This window comes from Nelumbo nucifera, chromosome 6 (genome assembly GCF_055504915.1).
Source record: "Nelumbo nucifera cultivar China Antique chromosome 6, China Antique-T2T, whole genome shotgun sequence".
Taxonomy (NCBI): domain Eukaryota; kingdom Viridiplantae; phylum Streptophyta; class Magnoliopsida; order Proteales; family Nelumbonaceae; genus Nelumbo; species Nelumbo nucifera.
The window spans coordinates 1,948,187-1,970,130 of record NC_142654.1 but is presented as its reverse complement, the minus strand read 5'-3'; the positions used below and the strand labels follow the sequence as shown (position 1 = coordinate 1,970,130).

Below are 21,944 nucleotides of genomic sequence, written 5' to 3'. Positions count from 1 at the left end.
CACAGAAGTAATCATACCCGACCTGACAGAAGCTTAGGAGTGAGTGCGTGAGGTGGTTATAAAAGGCTCTCTACCCCCCAAGAACAAGGTATGTGAACTTTGTGCCATCTGGTTTTATCTTGCCTTTGAGAGAATACTAACTTGAGCTTCGGAGCAATCTCACCGGGTTCCTCCCCGGAGATTCCCCACTTTCTTCTCCGTTTCAGGCCCCCTGTTGCTCCAGTCAGAGGCAAGGTCGTTGACAGCTAGGACTGGTCGGATTGCGCACCATCAATTGGCGCCGTCTGTGGGAACGCTTCTAAAAGCCTCCCTCTAAAACTCTCATAACCTCTTTTTTCCAAAAAACCCAACACTCATGGCTTCTTCCAGCAATGCCGGATGTGGCACGGAGATGAACACCACCGGGGAACAACTTCAAGTCCCCGTGGTGTGCATCGGACAGTTCACTATCCCCCTTCTGTTGGATGGGATCTCCAGCCTGAATGCGCCACAAACAGTGGCGCCCGTAAACCTTCCTGCCATGAGCGTCCCCTTTCCTCTTCCTGTCGAAACAACCTTTACTGAACCAACTACTGTCCCCCTGGCGACCAGTTAGAACCAGTTGGACGATCTGATGCAATGCATGGGGGCAATGCAAGCCCAAATGCAACAATTCCAACAACATCATCTCCAGCAGCACCAAGTACTGCACCACATCTCTCAGTATCACTATCAGCAGCAGTTCCCCCAACTGCCTCTGAACCAACCACTGCTTCCACCTCGGCACCCTGCTCCAAAGCCGGTTAAGCCCTCCCCTCAGGGTGGACGCCGTCACCGAGGAGAGGCCTCCCAACCTCAGAACCCCCACAAGAGCCAGCCCTTATCCCCAAGCCGAGGGGAAAGAAAAATCACCCCCGCCTCGCAGCTCACCGGCGGGTCGGGCACCTCGCCTGCCAAGTCAGTATCTCGGCACTCCAAGTCTGAGCTCCCGCTGACAGAGAATCGATTCAGCATCCTAGCGGCAGACTACCAACAGCCCGGGCCAATCGAGCTCGGCAACACAGAGGCCAGCAGTGCCAGCACCAGGCCCACTCAACAACGAAGGCACCAGCAAAGTTGCCGAACTGCCACCCGTGTCCTGCCCGAGCTCAGAGGTAAAGAAGAGACAAGCTCAGAAGAGGTAAAAGCCGCCTCGATTCTCTCAATTCCTTCCCCCCTCGCATCAGAACTCCTGGCAGTCCCCATGCCCAGAGACTTCAAGCTCCCACCTTTGGACAAATATGATGGGTCCTTCGACCCTAACGACCACGTTGATGCTTTCTAGTCCCAAATGCATCTAGTTAAAGGCCAGTGAATCGTGCATGTGTGTGGCCTTCACCACCACCTTCAGGGGGTGGCCCGCACTTGGTACAGGAACCTAGCCCTCGGGTCGATAAGAAGCTGGACCCAGTTCGTGCAGGTCTTCACCGCACACTTTGTCACCAGCAAGCAATGCCCCAGAACCGAGGAGAGCATCTTTGGAGTAGTCCAAAGGGAAGGAGAGTCCATCCGGGGCTACATCAAGCGATTCAATGATGCGTGCTTGCAGATACCGTGATTGGACCCCGCGGTGCAGCTCGCGGCGGCCAAGAGAGGAGTAGCACATAAGGAGTTCAAATGGCACATGGTAGCTAACCAGCCCGCAACCGTGGCCGAATTCCTCAAGCTCGCGGATAAGTTCATGAGAATAGAGGAAGAGATCAACCAAAGGACCGAAAGCGGGATCGAGAAAAGAAAGAGGGAAGGCGAGCCCTCCAACCCAGTCGACAGAAAAAACCCGGCCCGGGAGCCGAAGCTGAGCCAGCCATTCCAAGCTCCCTTAGCAGTTCGGACGGACTACACACCGTTAAACACGAGGCGGACCGAGATCTTGATGACGATCAAAGACGCCCCATACGTAAAATGGCCACCTCGCCTAAAGGGGAACCCAAATGAGAGAAATAAAAACTTGTACTATAGTTTCCATAGAGATCACAGTCATAGTACCGAACAGTGTAATAATCTCCGGGACGAGATAGAGGAACTCATCCGTCGCGGATACTTGAGAAATTTTGTACAGAATAATAATAATAACAATAAGGCAGGTCGGCAAGGGGAGCACGGAAGGGATGCCCCCGAATCCAGCAGCAGGCCAGCCGAACCGTCGCTACGACAGCCTCCGGAAGAGAGGCCAGTTCGAGGAACCATCCATGTGATAGTGGGAGGTTCGGTGGTAGTAGGGTGTACTTCGGCAACGGCCCGGATGTCAGTTCGCGAAGCAGCCCGAGAAGAACAGAACCCTCCAAAGAGGCCAAAGATGGAAGAACCGATCTTCTTCACGGAAGACGATGCGCGAGGGGTCCACTACCCCCACGATGACGCACTTGTCATAAAACTAAGAATCAGCGAGTTCGAGGTCAGGCGCGTACTTGTGGATTCGGGCAGCTCGGCAGACATCCTCTTCAAGTCGGCATTTGACCAGCTACAGTTGCAGAGAAGCGAGCTGAAGCCCGCGAACACTTCTGGTGGGCTTCAGCGGAGAGGAAGTCAGACCCCTCGGGAAAATAACAGTACCTGTGGAAGTCGGCACATGGCCTTGTGCGGTCAGACTCAACCACAATTTCCTGGTGGTGGCGACCCCCTCCCCATACAATGTCATAATAGGGCGGCCAATTACACATATCCTGCGGGCAGTGGTCTCCACCTACTATTTGGCAATGAAGTTCCCTACAGACTTCGGTGTGGGGGTGGCGCGGGGCGACCAGCTTGAGTCCCGCAAGTGTTATGTTGGGAAAAACCAAGGCGGCCGATGACCTCGAACTGGAGCGGCCTACGGAGCAAGGCGAGGAGCGAGCTTCGCCCATAGAGGAAACGGTTGCAATCCCAACTTCGGCTACGAACCCGGCTCGAACACTACAGATCAGTGCTTCCGTCAAGGAACCTCTACGAACCGAACTGGTGAGTTTTTTACTTCAAATTTTAGATATTTTTGCATGGTCCGCGGCCGATATTCCCGGTATTGACCTCAGCCTTATAACTCACAAACTTAATATTGACCTTGTAGTCAAACCCATTAGACAGAAAAAACGCAACTTAGCCCCAAAGCGCTGGAGGGCGGTCGATGAGGAGGTCGAAAAGCTCCTTGCAGCAGACTTCATAAGGGAAGTTCATTACCCGAGCTGGGTAGCCAACCCAATGCTGGTGAAAAAGGCAAACGACAAGTGGTGCATGTGCGTCGACTACACCGACCTGAACCGAGTTTGCCCGAAAGATTGCTTCCCCCTCCCCAGAATTGACCGCCTAGTGGACGCGACCTCGGGACATGAGTTGCTAAGCTTCTTGGACGCCTACTCGGGCTGCAACCAAATCAGGATGAACCAGTCCGATGAGGAAAAAACCAGCTTTATAACCGAGTTCGGCCTGTACTGCTACAAGGTCAAGCCCTTCGGATTGAAGAATGTTGGGGCGACCTTCCAAAGACTTGTGAATAAGCTGTTTCGGCCCTTAATTGGCACGAAAATAGAATGTTATGTAGACGACATGGTCGTCAAGACGCAGTTTTCACAGGAATTAATACAAGACTTAGATTCTGTCTTCCAAATTCTGCGTCAATTTAGCGTGAAACTGAACCCAAAGAAGTGTGTCTTCGGTGTCACCTCGGGTAATTTCCTAGGGTTCATCGTCAACCGGCGCGGTATTGAGGCCAACCCGGACAAGATAAAGGCCATCCTAGATATGAGACCACCTCGAAAAGTAAAAGAGGTTCAGAGGCTAAACGGCCGCATAGCCGCTCTGAGCCGCTTCATGTCCAAATCGGCAGACCGTTGCCTGCCTTTCTTTAAAGCAATCAAAGGCAAAGGGTTCGAATGGACCCGAGACTGCCAGCTCACGTTCGACGAGCTAAAAAACTACCTCGCTAGTGTGCCGATCTTAACCCGGCCCAAGGAGGGCAAGGTCTTGGAACTGTACCTCTCGGCAAGCGACGAGGTGGTCAGTTCGGTACTAATAAAAGAAGTAAATCGGGTCCAACGACCCATCTATTATGTTAGTAAAATTTTGCAGGGAGCAGAGACGAGGTACCCGCAGATAGAAAAGCTAGCATATGCACTGATAATCGCAGCTCGGAAACTCCGCCCATATTTCCAGGCTCACACTGTCATCGTCTTGACTGACAAACCTCTGAGGCAAGTCTTACTCAAGCCCGAGGTATCCGGTCGGCTGACGAAATGGGCCATCGAGCTCAGTGAGTATGACCTCCAGTATAAGCCACAAACTGCTATTAAGGACCAAGCCTTAATAGATTTTATCGCCGAGTGCACGTTAAGCCTCGAAGCCCCTAGGCCGGTTGAGCCCGAGATCCCCAGTTCGGGTGAGAACGGAGCTCCCCAGCCAATAGAGTCTGAACCCCGTGAAGTAGTAGCCAGTGTGGCATCTTTCCAGGTTAGGATAAACGCGAACTGGGATGAGGAGCCCTGGATCCTTCACGTAGATGGCTCCTCGAACCAGCAGGGCAGCGGGGCCGGAATAGTGCTACGCGGCCCAGGTGGCACGAAATTGGAATACGCACTACGCTTTGAGTTCGCAGCATCCAACAATGAGGCGCAGTATGAGGCACTGATAGCCGGACTGAACCTAGCGCAAAAAGTAAGAGCAAAACACAGTTATCTGCAGCGATTCCCAACTTGTGGTTAACTAGGTTACGGGCGAATACGAAGCACCCGAGCTGACTATGATCACCTACTTGGCAAAAGTAAAGGAGGCCCTGCTCAAGTTCCAGTCACACTTCATCAGGCAAATACCGAGGTCAGAGAACACTGAGGCCGATGCCCTGTCCCGGTTAGCCGGCACGGGTCACAACACCATGAGAACCGTGTACATAGAGGACTTACCTCAGCCTAGCATTCTCGGTGGGGCAGAGGAGGTCGCTTCCGTCCTTGAAGCAGAGCCGAGCTGGATCAACCCACTCGGGAGCTTCTTACTAGATGGAACCCTCCCTGCGGACCGCAATGCAGCCAAGAGGGTGCAACGCCAGGCAGCCAAATACGTCATAATAGACGAACGACTGTACCGACGGTCCTACATGTTGCCCTACCTGTGTTGCTTGCGACCTACCGAAGCTGAGCTCGTACTCTGCAACACTCATGAAGGTCTGTGCGGCGGACACTTGGGAGGCAGGGCCCTCGCTCAAAAGGCACTTCGACAAGGGTACTACTGGCCAACGATGAAGGCAGAGGCCGTCGAGCTCGTCAGAAAATGCAACAAGTGTCAGAAACATGCCAATATCCTCCATCAGCCTGCCGCCGACCTCAAGTACCTCACCAGTCCATGGCCCTTTGCGCAATGGGGCATCGACCTCCTGGGGCCAGCAACAGGTGGGAGGAAGTTCCTAGTGGTGGCGGTAGATTTCTTCACAAAGTGGATAGAAGTTGAATCTCTAGCAACAGTTACAGCTCGAAAACATACAGAACTTCTTTTGGAAGAACATAGTATGTCGCTTCGGGCTACCTCGAGTACTGATCTCCGACAACGGCAAACAGTTCAAGGATATCAAGTTCCAAGAATGGTGCCAAGACATAGGAATTCGTCAGAACTTCACATTGGTCGCACACCCGCAGGCAAACGGTCAGACAGAAGTAATGAACAGAGCCATCCTCCACGGACTGAAAGCGCGACTAGACTGAGCTAAAGGGTTGTGGGCGGACGAGCTACCAAGTGTTCTGTGGGCTCACCGAACTACGGAAAAAACTGCCACGGGAGAGACCCCCTTTAACCTCACCTACGGCACTGAAGCGGTAATCCCGGCGGAGATCGAAATACCTACACTATGACTAGAAGCATACGATGATCAAACAAACGAAGATGAGTTACGTACCAACCTCGACCTACTAGACGAGGTAAGAGACCTCGCGCACATCTGGACCACAGTTTACCAGCAAAAGGTAGCTCGGTACTACAACGCCAGAGTAAAGAAGTGGAGCTTCCTCGTCGGTGACCTAGTTCTCCGTAAGATCATGGCACCCGAACCCGGCGTGGGCAAACTTGGACCAAATTGGGAAGGGCCCTACAGAGTAAAGAGAGCGCTCGGGGGGGCATACGAGCTCAAAACCTTAGAGGGAAAACAAGTACCCCGAGCGTGGAACATCGTCAACTTAAGGCGATACTACCTATAGACCACCAAGCGAAGTGGACAAAGTCGCTACCAGAGCCTAAGGGCTAGGATGCCGAGCTAACGAAGAAACCTCGGCATAGGCAAGCAAAGGAAAAGTGCCAACCAAAGGCTCAGGCGAAGTGTTGACAACAAACTAATAGGGGCATCGACATCTCAGAGGCTAAGTATTAACACCAAAACAGGCCGCGCGAGTGCAGTAACCCGGGAAAAAAACAGATCGGGCATATGGTAAGTTTGGCAAATACGGTCAGTTTGGGAGAAAGAACAACCAACACTTAACCAAAAGAAAGTAATTCCATTTCAAAATAAGGGAGTGTACATTTCCAAAAAAATAATAATAATAATAAATACATGTCGAGCTCACAGGCCCGAAGGTACTTCTTCACCATCAGAAGGCACTTCAACAATACCCGAAGGTCTTGCCTCGTCCTTAGAATTCGGCTCACCATCAACGGCGCCGGCCATCTCCTGAGTAATGCACGAAGTGGATATCACACTAATATCAAGCTCGGGGTACGTATTCCGGATCATCCACCGGCTTAGTTTAAAACCCCTCTTGTATGAGTCCACCATCAGGTCATCAAAGCGCGACGAGGCGATGTATTCATCGACGGCCTTCTTCTTGGCATCCTCGATGCCTTGAGAAAAGATTTGTGTCCTCTCCCTAATGTCCTCTTGAAGGTATTCAACCTGATGCTGCAAATCCAGTCTCAGGTCTGCCATATGCTTCACCACAACTCCCATGGCCTCAGCATCTCTCTGAGACCTCGCCTGCCTGGCCTGCGCAGCGCGAGCAGCCGCCTCAGCAGCTCGGGAAGTCGCCTTGGCAACACGGAAAGCCTCTTTGGCAGCTCGCGCCTGCCTCGAGCTCCTTTCCACTTGGGCTGCCAAGGCATGGATAGAAGAATTCACCTACCAAAAGGAAAGAACAAGTGATCAAAAGAACGACAGCAAGAAGGATAAAAGCAAAGAGCCCGACAAGAAATCTGACTTACCACCATGGCATGAGTGGCAACATGACAAGCTACCTGGTTCAAAGGAAGCTCGGTCCATGCCGCGACCTCCTCAGGATAGATGGCTTCCCTACACTTCTGAAGAGCGTGGTTCGGCGACAACACGCTCCTGAACTCGCCTTGGTCTCCCGAGCCTGAGGGCCCAGCTCGCGTATAAGCAGACTCAGAGTAAGCGGGAGCCCTCGTGTAAGTAGCCTCGGCATAAGGGGCCCCTGCCGCTTCATGTACTGGAGGGGCCATCTCAGGCTCCTTGGGCGGATCCACTGACGGGTAGTCTGGTACCTCGGGCTCCGCATCTTGGGGCAGCTCGGCACGAGTTCATTTGGCGACTCGCTTCCTCCTCTTCATGCCATGAAATAGGTGCCCACTACGAGTCCTCTCTAAGTCCACACCTGAAAAATGAGCTCAGCATCAGAAAAAAACGAAAGAACAGAGCAAAACAAAAGACAAACCTCTGAGTAAAGAACCTACCCGAACTCAGACCGGCCTCAATGAGCTTGGCCTCCGACAGATAATGATGGCATTTTAGCCCAAGCCGTGCCCATTGCCGGAGGCCCTTCGCCGTCTCCTTATCAAGCGTAACACCGGCGTTAGGGGCGGCCATCCCCCACCCGGTTTGGAACGGCCACCCAATTCACTTCGCACCCCGAAGTAGTCCCGCTTCCACGCCGGGACCTTGTTGGGAAGTTCATGTAAAAGCTTAAAACCCGGGCGAGGAGACAGGTAATACGCCTGGGAAGGGGACCCGCTTGCTTCTTAAGCATTAAAATGGAAGAGAAGATCTCCAGGTCTAAAGGCAAGCCCTGTTCGCAAAATAGGGAGATTGTCCCCACCAAGTTACGAATGAAGTTCGGGTGAAGCTAGCCGACAGTAACGCTGAAGTGGTTCATAACCTCGACAATGAGGTGGTGGAAGGGCAGGCGCAACCCCGCAACGAGATGCTCCCGGAATATCACGATCTCATTAGGACCGTGTTCCCAAGGGAAACTACCCGAGGGTATGAAGTAGGTGTACTCCCTAGGCAAGTTGAACTGGGTAATTAGGGAGTGAAGCCCCTTAGGCGTCATGGTCGAGGGCCCAAACTTGTCTAACATCCGACCTTGATGAGAGGAGGACGCCAAACTACCCAAGGCAACTCAGCCTACGGGTTCAAACTCTTCCTCGAGCTCTACCTCCAGTTCGCTAGGACTGTCGGGGGATGCAACTCGGTTCATAGAACCTGCATCTGACCCCCTTGAAGAACTGTCTGAGCTATCCGAGCTAGACATTGGGAGGAGAAGATGGGATCCAAGAAAGTACTCACCCGGAAAAATGCTTGAACGGACTACAGGAACTTGAACGCGAGCTAAAGGCTTGGACGTGAGCTCAAGAAGCAAAACGCAGAAGTGACAAAGCAACTGGGGTCCCCCACTATTTATACCCACAGTAACCGAGAATCAACGGCTCAGATCAAAGCCAATCCGACGGCCCACAGTTGCGTTGACCGCACGTCTCCTGAGACTGAGACGTGACTGGCCACACGTCTCTCGAAACTGAAAAGAGCGCCAACGCACGTCTCCTCACATTAAAGGCGGCAGCAGCGCGTTTTTAAATTTGAAAGGACGCCCGCTGTCACGTCTCCCAGCGGCGCGCTTTTTGAATTTTGAAATAAGGCGCGCGTTGTTACGTCTGTTAGCATTTATAGGCAGATTGGCGCGTTTCCCGTCTTTTTGGGGCTTGAGAAACCTGAAAGAATCCTGATGACGCGCACCTCGCACTATCAGTAAACCAATTTGATGTACGGGACAAATCCACCCGCCACCTCGCGAACTCCCCGCGCCAGGGCAAGACCCTTAGCACGAGGAGTGGGGGGCAATTGATGAAGGAAGATTTGGCCTGACCTCGTAACCACTCAACACGTGGCAAAGACAACAGCTCGCCAAGGCGCGAGCTCCGAAAGGAGGAACCAGCGGTCTGAACTCCCTGCAAGGAGCCCGAACTCCCCGTAAGGAGCCCGAGCTCTCGCTTAGGCCCCGAGCCTTACGAACACGAAGGGCAACAACCCGAACTGGCCTGCCCCATGGCAGTTCGGGCCACACCTCTATCCTAACTCAAGACTTCACCTCGCACACCACTCCAGCACTTCACCTCCAGAACGCCGAACTAAACAAACCACACCGTACCTAACACCAAAGGAGTCCGTATCCGGGGGCGGCGCACCTGACTGACTTGGGATCTAACGCTTGACAACTGCACTTCAACGGCCACCTGTCACCGCCATCTCCAGTTACAGAGATGGCTCCGGCAAAGAGAGCAGTGGCGGTTCTGCCCCAACAGAGGTAATGACACCCGAACTAGCAGAAGCACGGAAGTAATCATACCCGACCTGACAGAAGCTTAGGAGTGAGTGCGTGAGGTGGTTATAAAAGGCTCTCTACCCCCCAAGAACAAGGTATGTGAACTTTGCGTCATTTGGTTTTATCTTGCCTTTGAGAGAATACTAACTTGAGCTTCGGAGCAATCTCACTGGGTTCCTCCCCGGAGATTCCCCACTTTCTTCTCCGTTTTAGGCCCCCTGTTGCTCCAGTCAGAGGCAAAGTCGTTGACAGCTAGGACCGGCCGGATTGTGCACCATCAGTTACTAAATGAATGTTGATTAATAGTTTAGTTTGTTGTATTTTCATTTCAGCTTGTTGTAGGTTTCTTTTTTTTGCATAAATATTAGTGTGTTTGTTCATTTATAGTGTATTTTTTTATATAGTTACTAAATAAATGTTGATTAATAGTTTAGTTTGTTGTATTTTCATATATGCAAAAAAATACTATTTTATATATAATAAAAATTATTTATTATATATATATATTATATATTTAAATGTATATGTATGTATGCATATGTATTTATGTATGTATATAATAAAAAAATATTTATTTATTATACTAGGTTTGTGAGCCTTACGAGCTGAGCTTCACTAGGCCTGAGCTCAGCTCAATTAGCAAACCAACCTATGTATCAGGCTCAAGCTCGACTCAAAGCTCGGTTTAAACCAAGCTGAGCCAATCTTTTCACGAGCCGATCTCGAATAGCTCGTGAGAAGCTCGGCTTGTGGCCACTCTTAACTGGTTGCATTGGTTCTGTTTTGGTTTGAATTATTAAGAAATCGACCAAGTTGGTTTGGTTCCAAAAAGAAAAACTCACAGTTCGGTGCACCCCTACCAACTTGACACTTTTTGAAAGTTTTGGTACTAAAGTGACACGTTTGAAAGTCCGGGTACTAACTTGACACTACTCCCAAAGTTCAGGGTAATAAAGTGGAATTTTTCCCTACTTAAAATACCTACTATCTAAAAAATTACTAAATTGCTCAAGTTTTTTGATAATTCACAAAATCTTCCTTGCTGTTAGCCTACTGTTATAAATTGTTTGCACGTCATGTCACGTGATTATATAATTTTTAGGGAAAATTCATGATCAGTACCCTAAACTTTAGGGGTTATGTTAAGTCAGTCCCCCGAACTTCAAAATGTGTCTATGCAGTACCCCAAACTTTCAGAATGTGCCTAATAGGTCTCTGTCATTAATTGTCCGTCGATTAATTTTGAAAATGTCAAAACTACCCAAAGGCGTCATCTAATTTTCTTTATCTATCACTTCTACATAAACCAATTTAGACAAAGCTCATTCCGTTTAAATATTGATTCCAAGTAAACTATGTTGCTTTTTCAACTTGATTTACATAATTTCCCCTTACATCCTAGCTAAGATAGGAAAGTTGTAGCAACTATCCAAGATGGAATTTAGAATATACAAGAACTTTTCATCAGCTACATAAAATAAAATAAAAAAATTAAAGAATACATAGGAAACTATAGTAATGGCGATTTCTACCATCACCGGAACTTGGTAAGTTCCTAACACCGTCGTTGGTTCGTTCAAATCTGTTCTTGGCACCATTATAGCAATGACACAACTCTTCAATCTCAAGGTAGAAGACAATGAACTGTGTCTTCTTTCAAAGGATAGTTTTGATATTTTAAAAGTTTCAAGTGGCACATGTCATCATATGATACAGAGAGCTGAATAAATGTTAATGACAATGACCTATTAGACACATTCTGCGAGATACTACATACACATTTTGAAGTTTGGGAACTCACTTGACACAACACCTAAAATTCAATGCACTAATCAGAAATTTTCCCTAATTTTTATTAGGCCTTTTGAGTTTTGATCATGGTTTTCAAAACCGGACCGGACTGGATGGTCGAACCGGTCAGGTGACTGGTTCTGTTTTCCCCAAAAACCGGATTTCCCCCCAAAACCATTGATTTTGGTCAGCAAACCGCTGAACCAGGTGATTAACTGTTCAAATAGTTTTGATCGTTTTTTATTTTTCTGCCAGATTGGGCCTAGCATTCGGTTCGAACGGTCAAACCGTTCGACTTAGTAACCGGACCCTGACCAGTTCGGTCACCGGGTCAGTTTTAAAAACCATGGTTTTGATAATCCATTCCATCCCCCACCCCATATAAACACTGAGAATCTTCCCCCTAACTGCAAAATGACCACATTATGAATTCCTACGTGGACTGAACTCAAATTATTCCTTCTTAAATCCAACCTATCCTTAAAGGCATAGACATCTAGGCCGTTGGTGCAGGGGACATTCCGCCATCTCATGTACACAACACCTTCTAAATGATGACCTGAACTCGTTTTCATATTCCACCTGAACTCGTGAACCAAAATCGAACCAATGCAACCGGTGGATTTGATTTTTTTTATGCACTCAAGATTAAAAAATGAGAAAAAACCTTCCCTCTTGCATCTCTAGTTCAATTTTGAATACCCAATCCTCCCTCATGTTTTGGTTTTTGCATTGTTCTCCAGTTAAGATGAAGCTTTGGCCTTCCGGCTCGTTTTTCTCTTCCCCATATCTCAGAAAAAAAAGACATATGATTTATGTCTATTCAAGCCAAAAAAGTAGAAATAAAATAAGGAATCATCTCATCTCCAATTCTCCATGTTAAATCAAGAATTATCTTTGTTATTTATTCTAATAGATATTCCAAAAATAGACTACTATTTATTCCAAAAAAAGCATTCAATCATTCATTTATTCTCTGTCTTAACAATCCGAAAAAATGAAAAATGTAATACTGTTTAGGCATATGAAAAATATAATACTGCAAAAGATATAATAAACATTCATTCATTTAAATTTCTAACAGTTAAAAAAAACATTCATTCTAGCTGAAATGAAAAATACAACAAACATTCATTCATTCTAAAAATACAAAAAATAAAAAATAAAAGAAAGAACAAACACGACAGAGGGGCGAAGATGAAGTGGTGGCCGATTTGCTAGTGCTGGACTGGTTGGTGGTTGTTGTCTGCCGCCTGAAGTGAGAGCCTGAGAGGTGGCGCCTGGCAGAGCCGCGGAGATGAGAGAGACGGATGGTCAGAGAGAAAATAAGGGAAAGGGAGAGCGACGAGGCAGCAACCAGTGTTGGTGCTTGCTTGCTGGCGAGGAAACGATTGTCGCTTGGTGGCTGGTGCGACAGAGATGACAGGTGAGAAGAGAGAGACAGAGACATAGACATAAACTCACAGAGAAGAGAGAGACAGAGACAAAGACATTGGGGGAGAAGCTGTTGGTCGGAGGACGACTGACGTTGGAAGAAAGCAAGGGGAACTATGATTGCCAAAGACTAAAAGAGTGAGAAAGGGTATTATTGTATTAGGTTTAGGTTTCGAAGATACGAAGAAGGGGAAAGGGGGAACTACTGAACAGGCGGTTTTTTATTTGATTTAAATATATATATATATATAGGTTGGTTTGATTAACCGTCAGTTTTTTAAAAGGTTAACCAAAACAAACCAGAACTGTCGTTTTTTAAGAATATCAAACCAAAACTGAACCGACCAGTTTGGTTAACCGATTTTTTGGTTCAGTTTTGATCGATTTTCCAATCGGTTCAGTTTTCGTTTTTTTTTTTGCTCATCCCTACAAAAATGCAATTTTCTCTCCAATGTTCTCTTCTCTTTCCACTTTAATTTGTGTTTCTCCTTCGTCATCCCGATTGTTCATGAGTGTGAAGATGAACAAATTGGAAATACTGAAAGTGGAGGAAGAAAGAAATCAGAAACTCAAGTTGATATCTTTCGAAGAAGAAGACGACCGCCATGGATGGAGGTATCTGAAGGAAGCCACCATATTGTTCAACAGATCCATAGCTACCAACGAGAAGTAGGCCGGAAGCATCCTCAATTCCACGGGTGAAGGTAACCCAAAAAGATGAGCTTAAAGCTATGGACTATGGAGAGCTTCAACAAATATACGCCACCTAATTTGATTCAGATTTCTAGAGAGAATAGGACCGCCAATGGCCTGGAATGCTACAGCCGCCGAAGATCAAGTTAAGCAAGCCATGCATCTATCTCTCTGTAAGAGCATGTCCCTCCAGAAACTTGGTTTTAACTTTTAACCACCCGGCCAAACTGAGACCGAGTCAACCCGGTCCAGTCCAGTGACCAAATCTAGCTCATCAAGTAATAGTCAAAACAAGGTATAAGTAGTCCAAAACATTAGAACAAAGAGAAGGTATGACAGAACTCCCCAACATTAGGGCACCACCCCTCCCTCTCCATCTTCCCCTCACTTCCTCTCCAACCTTAAATTTACCATAAGAAATTGGGGTCATTCATAGTTGCCATATTAATGGCGCATACACATTCTCTCTCTCTCCAAAAGTGCTTTAGATGCATTCTAAAGGTCCATGTACATTTGTCGAATTGGTAAGTCAAACCAGAGGGAATTAATTGGAGAAAGATTCTACTGGATGTATAGATTATACCAGTAATGAAAGCAACCAGATCTTTGGCAGATCGCCATACAAAGGGAGGTCTTAATATTGAGCATAAATATGAAGATAGGTTTAAATCTTTTACCCTATACTTTATATAAACACAGCCGTCCCATTATTGGAGGAATAATAATTGTCTAAACATTTTATGATGTTTGGATTGGAATAAAAATGGATTTTTGACTCTAGCAACTCTTGAACTTTATAAAAAACCACTTTCAACCCTAAAGATTCAAACAGTGTCATTTTTGCCCTCAAATCATGGTGAAAAGGTCATATTAAACCCAAAAGTGATCACATTAAAAATGTTGTTTATCCTTATGCTAGACAAATAATAAAATAGGGGTAAATCTCTTAAACTATCCTTACTGTTTATGAAATTGACATGTGGTACCTTTAAGTTTTTAGACAATTGATTAGCTCTACCCCTGCTGTTAATGTTCTGTTGAAATTCATACACACGTGACACCAGGTGATGTATAAATTTTCTTCAAAACCCAATTTGCCCTTCGTCCCTCTCCCTGGTGGCAGCTATAGCGAACCACTCTACAACCGTTCCCTTATTGTTCACCACTGCTGTTGGAAGTTACAACGGTGGCGGTGAAACCCATCGGAGTTTGAATCGGATTCCATCATTGTTTGGGAAAGAGATGGAAGGTTCCAAGAGCAACGTGAGGCTTTGCCACGGTATTCACCCATCAGATCGGGCTTTGCCAAGAGATGGAAGGTGCCAAGCCCACATCAGATCGGGCTCTAGATTCCAGTTTGAAGGTCGTTGGATGATCCGCCATCAAATTAGGCTCCCATTTCTTTGCCCACATCAGATCATGCTCCATATTTTAGTTTGAGCCCTGTCTTTGTGCAAACGGAGGAGGAGGTGGTTCCTACCGAGGCTCCATCCATGCACAGGCGGGGGCCTTGTCTTTGCTTGAGGTTTTTCCACCTGTCTTCGTCGGAGAGCAGGACGACCTCAGCTGGAGGAGAACTAACATTTGGTGAAGGAGCCAGGATGAATCATGCCTTTCACTTATAGGGGCAACACGCCAGTGGTGAAATTTTTGAAGTTGAACAAGGCCATCATCATCATCCTGCAGTGGTGATACGCCAGCCGAAAGGTGGTCATCATCTGATTGCCATGGCCACCTCATTCAATTGGTAGCCTCGCTGTGTCTGGTATGTAGATGCCGGTGCCACCGGCGACAACTGTAAGCACCTCATCGACTGAACCAGAGATGCAGCGGCGAGGTGATATGGGGAGCTTGCAATCAAACAGGGACGAAGGGGGGAGAGAGAGAGAGAGAGAGAGAGAGAGAGAGAGAAAACGAAGGGGAGGAAGAGAGAAAGAGAGGGAGGGAGCCCTTCACCAGTGGCTGCCGTCGCCTGCTACGGCTATGCCAAGAGGGAGAGAGAACGAAGGGCTCGTCGCAAGCACATCTGCCGTTCTCTCTCCCTCTCGACATAGCCGTTGCAGGCGACGATAGCCACCGGCAAGGCTCAACCTATGCCACCCACTCCTTGGGCTCTTCTTCCTCCGTGAAAATAACTTATTCAGTTTGGCAGCCACCGACGAGGCTCAACGTGCTTCGAACAAGCGATGCACGTCAGCATTTTGGGTCTCACCAATTGTTATCAATCAGATCTTTGCCGTAAATAGGAAATCAACACAAATATCTTTGGAAGGGTGATTGAGAGCTTCAATGTTGGTGACGGTGCTCTATTTCCAAGATAATTACAGAGATCAACAAGGGGAAGAAGAGGAAGATAGAGGGATAGGTGGAGAGAGAGAGAAAGAGAGAGATGATAGGAGGTGAAGGATGGTCCAAGCAAGTTGTAACGATGAGGGGGAGGACAAGGGTCCTTGAATCCGTCTGTATAAACAAAAATCAAAGGAGAAAAAAAAGACATGTACGGTGTAGGTGAGATGGTGGCTAAATTGACAAGGCGGTCTCTTTAAAAGACAGAGAAAGACCGTGGGTAAAGGGGATTGAGTCTGAAATTAGGGCGCCAAGCCAAAGTTGGGAATCAATGATGAGGATGCTCGATGACTGAATGAATTTATTACGAGGAGGATCTCTATTTATGGGGGAGATCACGAGATCATAAAAGGAAGGAGCTAATAGGAAATGGAATATTGGATTTGCTATCAATCATTAAGGGCATTGTTGGGATTTCACTATGTGCTCCTATGGGGATATTTCTAAGGATTGGCTTTCCTATAACTCGAAGATCCTCATAACCCATGTGTGCTACTATCCTTTATGCGCCTTTATTAACTGACGTTGTGCTAATGACGTCACTGTCTGGCGGGCGACGTCTTACTAGACCTATGTTGCGCTCTGTCACTTTTGTTCCTTCGAAGCTACGCACGAATGTAACATCTGGGCTCAGTTCTTGGTGAACCGGGGTGCTGTATCGACTGAGAGTTTATTGTGGGGCTGAGTGCATGCGAACCTCATCGCAGGTTCAACCTGGGTTTGCTTTGGTTTGTGCTTAGGAATATGTTCATCGCAAGTGTGCGATGACCCGTGGGTTTATCGTAGTCCTGCGATGCGTTGTGTTCACCGCAGACTTGCGATGCTCTGAAGGTTCATCACAGAGGGAAGATTGGCTGCAGACTGATCGCAAGCATCCATGTGGTATCAATGCGGTGTTTATTGTGCTCTGAGGGACTGAGCAAACACTATATACCTACACACGGAAGTTTGAAGATTCCAGTTTTCCCGAGGCATTGGAAATCTACGACAACATTCAAATCTGCTACGGTGAATGGGTGGGTATTGATTAGTATTGTGTGATCACCAAACTTTTGTAATTCGGGAGTTGCAAAAGAGAGGATGAAATTTGAAGAATAGTGGAAGGTAAATTTGACTTTTTGTTTCCTTCCATTAGCATTTAATGACAATGACAATTGTCAAAAAACTTAAGGGTATCGCAAGACAATAGCTAAACATTAAGGATACCGCATGTCAATTCCGTGAACAGTAGGGATAGTTTAAGAGATTTATCCAATAAAATAATATGGCTTGCTGATGTAGTACTACTCAAGTCAAAATAATTATTCTTTTTCTTCCCTTGCTCTCTCCTCTACCTTACCTCTAATGGAACCAAATAAACAATCTTCTTTCTTCTTAGGGTCAAAAGTGAGCACAAAACAAATATGTCTTCTTTCTTCTTAGAAAGAAGGTTACTTATGCATATATTAAGCTGTTGAAGGAAGCTCAAAAAAATTATCGTGCTTGGTAGTAGCTAGATCTTTGGTGAACTCAGCTGAGCGTCAAATGATGAAAGTGGAACCATTCTCATTCCATAAAATCACATCGCCAATGGAAGGATCACCCATGAGCTGGTATATAACAAAGGTGTTAGCAAAAACTTCTACCCATCACCAATAGTTGATTCGCCCATTTGTTCCTACGACGGTGGAGCCACAACCTACAAGGCTACAACATTCTTTGACCCTATACACAAATTTAAAAAATAAAAATCGAATAATCTAAGATCAAAGAAGGAACAAGGAACAATCATTGCTAACAACAATTAAGAAAAAATCTTACAAGCGAGGGGATTTGGGTGGGAAGATTTAGAAAAAAATTGGATGGGAAGCGGGCAAGGGGATTTTAGAGAGAGAGAGAGAGCTCTGGGGATGTCTTGGCATATTGTCGCCATTGTTGGTGGCGCTCAAAGGAGGGAGACGAGAATGAGGAATTTTGATTTGATGTGCAAGAGGATTTTTTTTTGGGTAAAAATTTCTTTATTATTTTGTTTTATCAAGGTTTTTAAAAACGAATCAGAAACAGTACCGGTCAGGGGGATTGGTTTCCGATTAAACGGTTTAACTGTTTGGGTCGAACGGTTTGACCCGTGATGTCATAAATAAATTAAAAATAAAAAATATATTTATAAATAATAAAAATAACATAAAATTAAATAAAAAAAGAAAATAAAACTAGATCATCCTATATCCATAAATTGAGAATTTGAGACTGAATTCAATTAGCTTTACTTGTAAATCCTCATCATCATCTCTAATTCCAAAGACTGCACGAAAAAGAACTAGAGGTAATCCAGTGCCAAGTGACAAAAGAAGGTGAATCACAACATGTGTGCGGATGAGCTCAACAGTGGTCACGATGACCAAGATTCCAATGCCAAGGACTAAGCGCTCAATTAAATCGGGGATACCCACTAGCAACAGAAAATCAGTCAAGCTTGTAATCATTCCAATGCTGCTACAAATGCTGCTGAATCGCCAATGGTGGTGTTACTGCCACTGCAAATCCCTGCTTGCCGCTGCAAATTTGCCGAACAGCCGCTGCAAATTCGTCACCCGTTGCTGCAAATTCGCCTACCACAACTATTACTGATGGAGCCTGGAAGTGCTACAAAATACGCTGACCACCGCTGCAAATTCGCCGTTAATCGCCATCGGCCTGTGTGTGTCACCGTCGGATGCCAAAGGTGCTGGCTGCCGTAGGTGGTCGGTTGGGTGTGAGGGCTGAGAGGAGGGAAGGGTTAGAACGAAAATGGGGGTCTAACCCTAAAGGGCCTAAACATTCGATTTGAGATGGGGATATTGAAATCATTTTATTTTTTTTTGTTTTTTGTTTATTTTATTTAAAGCAGTGAAAATAAAAAGGATAACCCACGAATTACTACCCGGGTCGAACGGTTTAACGGTCCGACCACCCGGGTCAACGGTTTTCTAACTTTTTCAACGTTTTTAAGAAAATTCCGGTTTATAGTATAACCAGACTTGGGGGCTGATCGGTTACTGGTTTTTCTGGTCTGACCATCCGATTTGGTCCGATTTTGAAAACCATGTGTTTTATTAATTACCAATTATTAAAAAATAATTATTTGTTTTTATTCTTGATAGCATGTGAATAGGTGAAAATTTTAAATGGGACCCATGTGTAATTTTTCAAAATTTTATTTATTTTTTTTTTTAATTTGAGCAATGCCATATTAGCGAGCTTTATTATTTATTTAATGGAAATATGGAATTATCGACAACATCTCTAAGGTTGTCTACTTTTAGCTTAAAATGTGGCATTTTTATCATAATTTCAGGGTGAAAGTGATCCTTTTGAATATTTAGGGCCAAAAATGGCCTTTTGGTAAAACTCAAGCAAAAAATTCAAATATATGGAACATTACTAGTTTTGCCTAAGCTTTTGACTGTTGGGCTATTATTATTAGGTAGATAAAGCCATACATTATTAAACAAAGGGAAAACAAGAAACAACACGGCGAAACTCAAAGTAAAAAAGAAACAAGAGAAGACCAAAAACAAACCAAACTAAAGCCTAAAGGGAAAACAAAATGAAACCAACCACAAGGTAAATCTGCCGAACTAAACAAGGAGATCGAGGAGGATGGATGCTCCTCAAATCAATAGTACCACACAAATCATTGACAAGAAGGTTCGATCTGATTCCTGAATCCAACTAGCTAGTTAGGAGCCTGATCTGATGCATCTTCTGTGGTTTGTTTTGAAGCCCTCCTCACAGTCACAGGAATCAATATTGGCCCTACTCTGATATTTTGGAATCAGTGAGTAGGGCTGGCAGGCTAGAAATTACAAGTGAAACGGATTTTCATATAATCATTATGAAGTACACGAAAGAGATGTAGAAGAATGGTCGGGGAGTGGGACTGAACGTAATTCAAAAACATCAATAATGACATATATATATATATATATATATATTATACATATTACATGCATGTATTACAAAACTGGGTGGAGTTGACAAGGGAAAATAATATCAGAGACGGGGATACCCACTAGCCACTACCCAGCCAGGATAAGACAGTGAAGTACCTATATAAAATAGTTAAATGTCTATAGTTGGAAGTTAAATTGCTGTGGAGATTGTGGAGCCAGGCCGAGCCATGTCTTGCTTTCACTTGGTTTGGAGCTGCCGGAATTACTTTCAGTTTCAGATTTCCGCTCACCCGGGTTACTACTCACTTGGTAGGGTGCTTTCGTGTTAATCCTGGAATTTTTACAATAAAAAAGAAAAAGAAAACCATAAGATTAAAACCCAATACAATTCAATCTGATTCCAATCAGTGTTAATTGATTGGTTTCCGTGAACCCATATATATGATTTGTTCGTTGGAAGTACATAGATAATGTATTCACCTGTCTTTTCTCTTCTCCAAGAAACGGTGGAGGGAAGCTCTCCTTGCAATCGGCAGATCTGCAAATACAAACAATCATAAACAAAAGCTTTAGTTATTTGTTGCCAGAAGAAAAGAAAGGTTTGCAAATCGTAAGGAAACATATATAGTAGTAGTTAGCTCTTAATGCCTATGAAATTCTCAGTACGCAAAGCAAGAAATTTTAGGGAAACCAAAGGGGTACCTGAGCCATTCGGTTGAGGGGGCAACTGTACTCGGTCTTGGTTAGGATTCTTGGCCGAGATCGGAACGACATTTGAACAGGAAGAGGCAAAGCCTCCGGAGTTCGGTTGGTCGCCGCCGGAAGTAGAGGCCAAGCTGCTGGAATCGAGGGAGCTTGCCTTACTTGCAAAAAGCATGACCTCCTTTGCTTTCTCTGCCGGAAAATCATCGAACACAAGCACTTTTCCGGCATAAAATATCGTCATCTGGGCTTTCTCGTTCTCCTTTGCCGCCGGTCTGTTTCACCCAAAACGGATCGTGATTAACTAATTAAACGAAGAGAACTTCATTAAGCTTGAAGCTGCATGTTCTCTGTACGTATTTGTGAATCAAATGATACCTGAAATCGGGTGTCTTAGGTTGGTCTTCAGAAGAAGAATTCCCAAAACCGGCAAGTTGAGGAAACAAATTCATGGTTGTCGTCATCGATGCCTTCTGATTAAACATATTGGGTTTTCCTGAACCATAAGGGACCAACAAAATAGCCAAAAACATCAGATTCTTCTCTGCCTGGCTAAAAATGATGTAAGACATTCTCCATTCGGAGAAGATTAAAGAGAGGTATTCATTATAATTCTTTTAAGTTTTAACTTTTAAAACGGCCTCTACCGTCAAACATTTCAAGCTGAATGATCACAATGTTTCTTAAAAATAAAGATTATAAGGTCATGAAAAGAGGAGTTTCTTCTGAAGAAATTGACACCCTATCGAAAACAAATTCTGAATAAATCAACGGCAAGATCATAAAAAAAAAATCCAAACTTAAAGGGGAGGAAATTTAAAACACAACAGATCTAGTAACCAACGCGAACTACTACTGAATCGTAGAAAGAATAGAAGAGAGAAGGAAAATTATCGAAGGTAGTACCTTTGCCATCAAGAGAGGAACTAATTCCAAGGCCGAGATCAGCAAGGCCGCCTTTCTCCTTGATGTACTGGCTCAGAAGACTACACGTCTGCAAGAAGTTAGACCTCTCGGTCGTCTTCCGCGCCTGGTACCTCCCCACCGTCACGTCCGACGAATCCGGCGAACTTGCCATGTTGTCCGACTCCGACCACTCAAACAATACAATCGATCAGAAAATCCCTCAAAATCCAGTCTTCTCAATCAAGTCTTCCCACTTGTAAAAACGCAAATTCTAGATGCCTCGGTTCCCTAGCTATCTCGTCTCCGGACTCACCGGTTGATATTCCCACTTATAACAAGTCTAGTTTGACTCGAACACGTGTTCTTTGTTAAAATACGCACGAGCTAGTACTCAGTAGTATTTGTGTTTTTTAGTCTGTATATATGACTGACTACTAAATTTAGGTAAGCTAGCTGGACGCCGGACGCCGGACGGAGACGTAGAAAACGACATACAACATGCTGCTATATTTGGGGTCCCACATGCACCTTGATGGTGCTTTCCATACTATCCGATCATGATGGTGGATCTAATCTGGATTTTCGTTTTCTTAATGTGAAGTTGGGTGGAGCCATCAATTCATCAAATCATGATCGATAGATA

General features: G+C 45.6%; 1 protein-coding gene across 1 annotated transcript; it reads right to left on the bottom strand.

The window, feature by feature from the left end:
• Positions 1-19,185: 19,185 nt before the first annotated feature.
• On the bottom strand, positions 19,186-21,623 carry LOC104609287 (protein TIFY 10a-like). The gene is made up of 5 exons (XM_010275563.3): positions 21,302-21,623; positions 20,774-20,891; positions 20,396-20,670; positions 20,174-20,231; positions 19,186-20,024 (listed from the first exon to the last, which is right to left on the bottom strand). The coding sequence occupies exons 1-5, from the start codon at positions 21,471-21,473 to the stop codon at positions 19,871-19,873; spliced, it is 777 nt and encodes a 258-aa protein (XP_010273865.1). The 5' UTR covers positions 21,474-21,623; the 3' UTR covers positions 19,186-19,870.
• Positions 21,624-21,944: the final 321 nt, after the last annotated feature.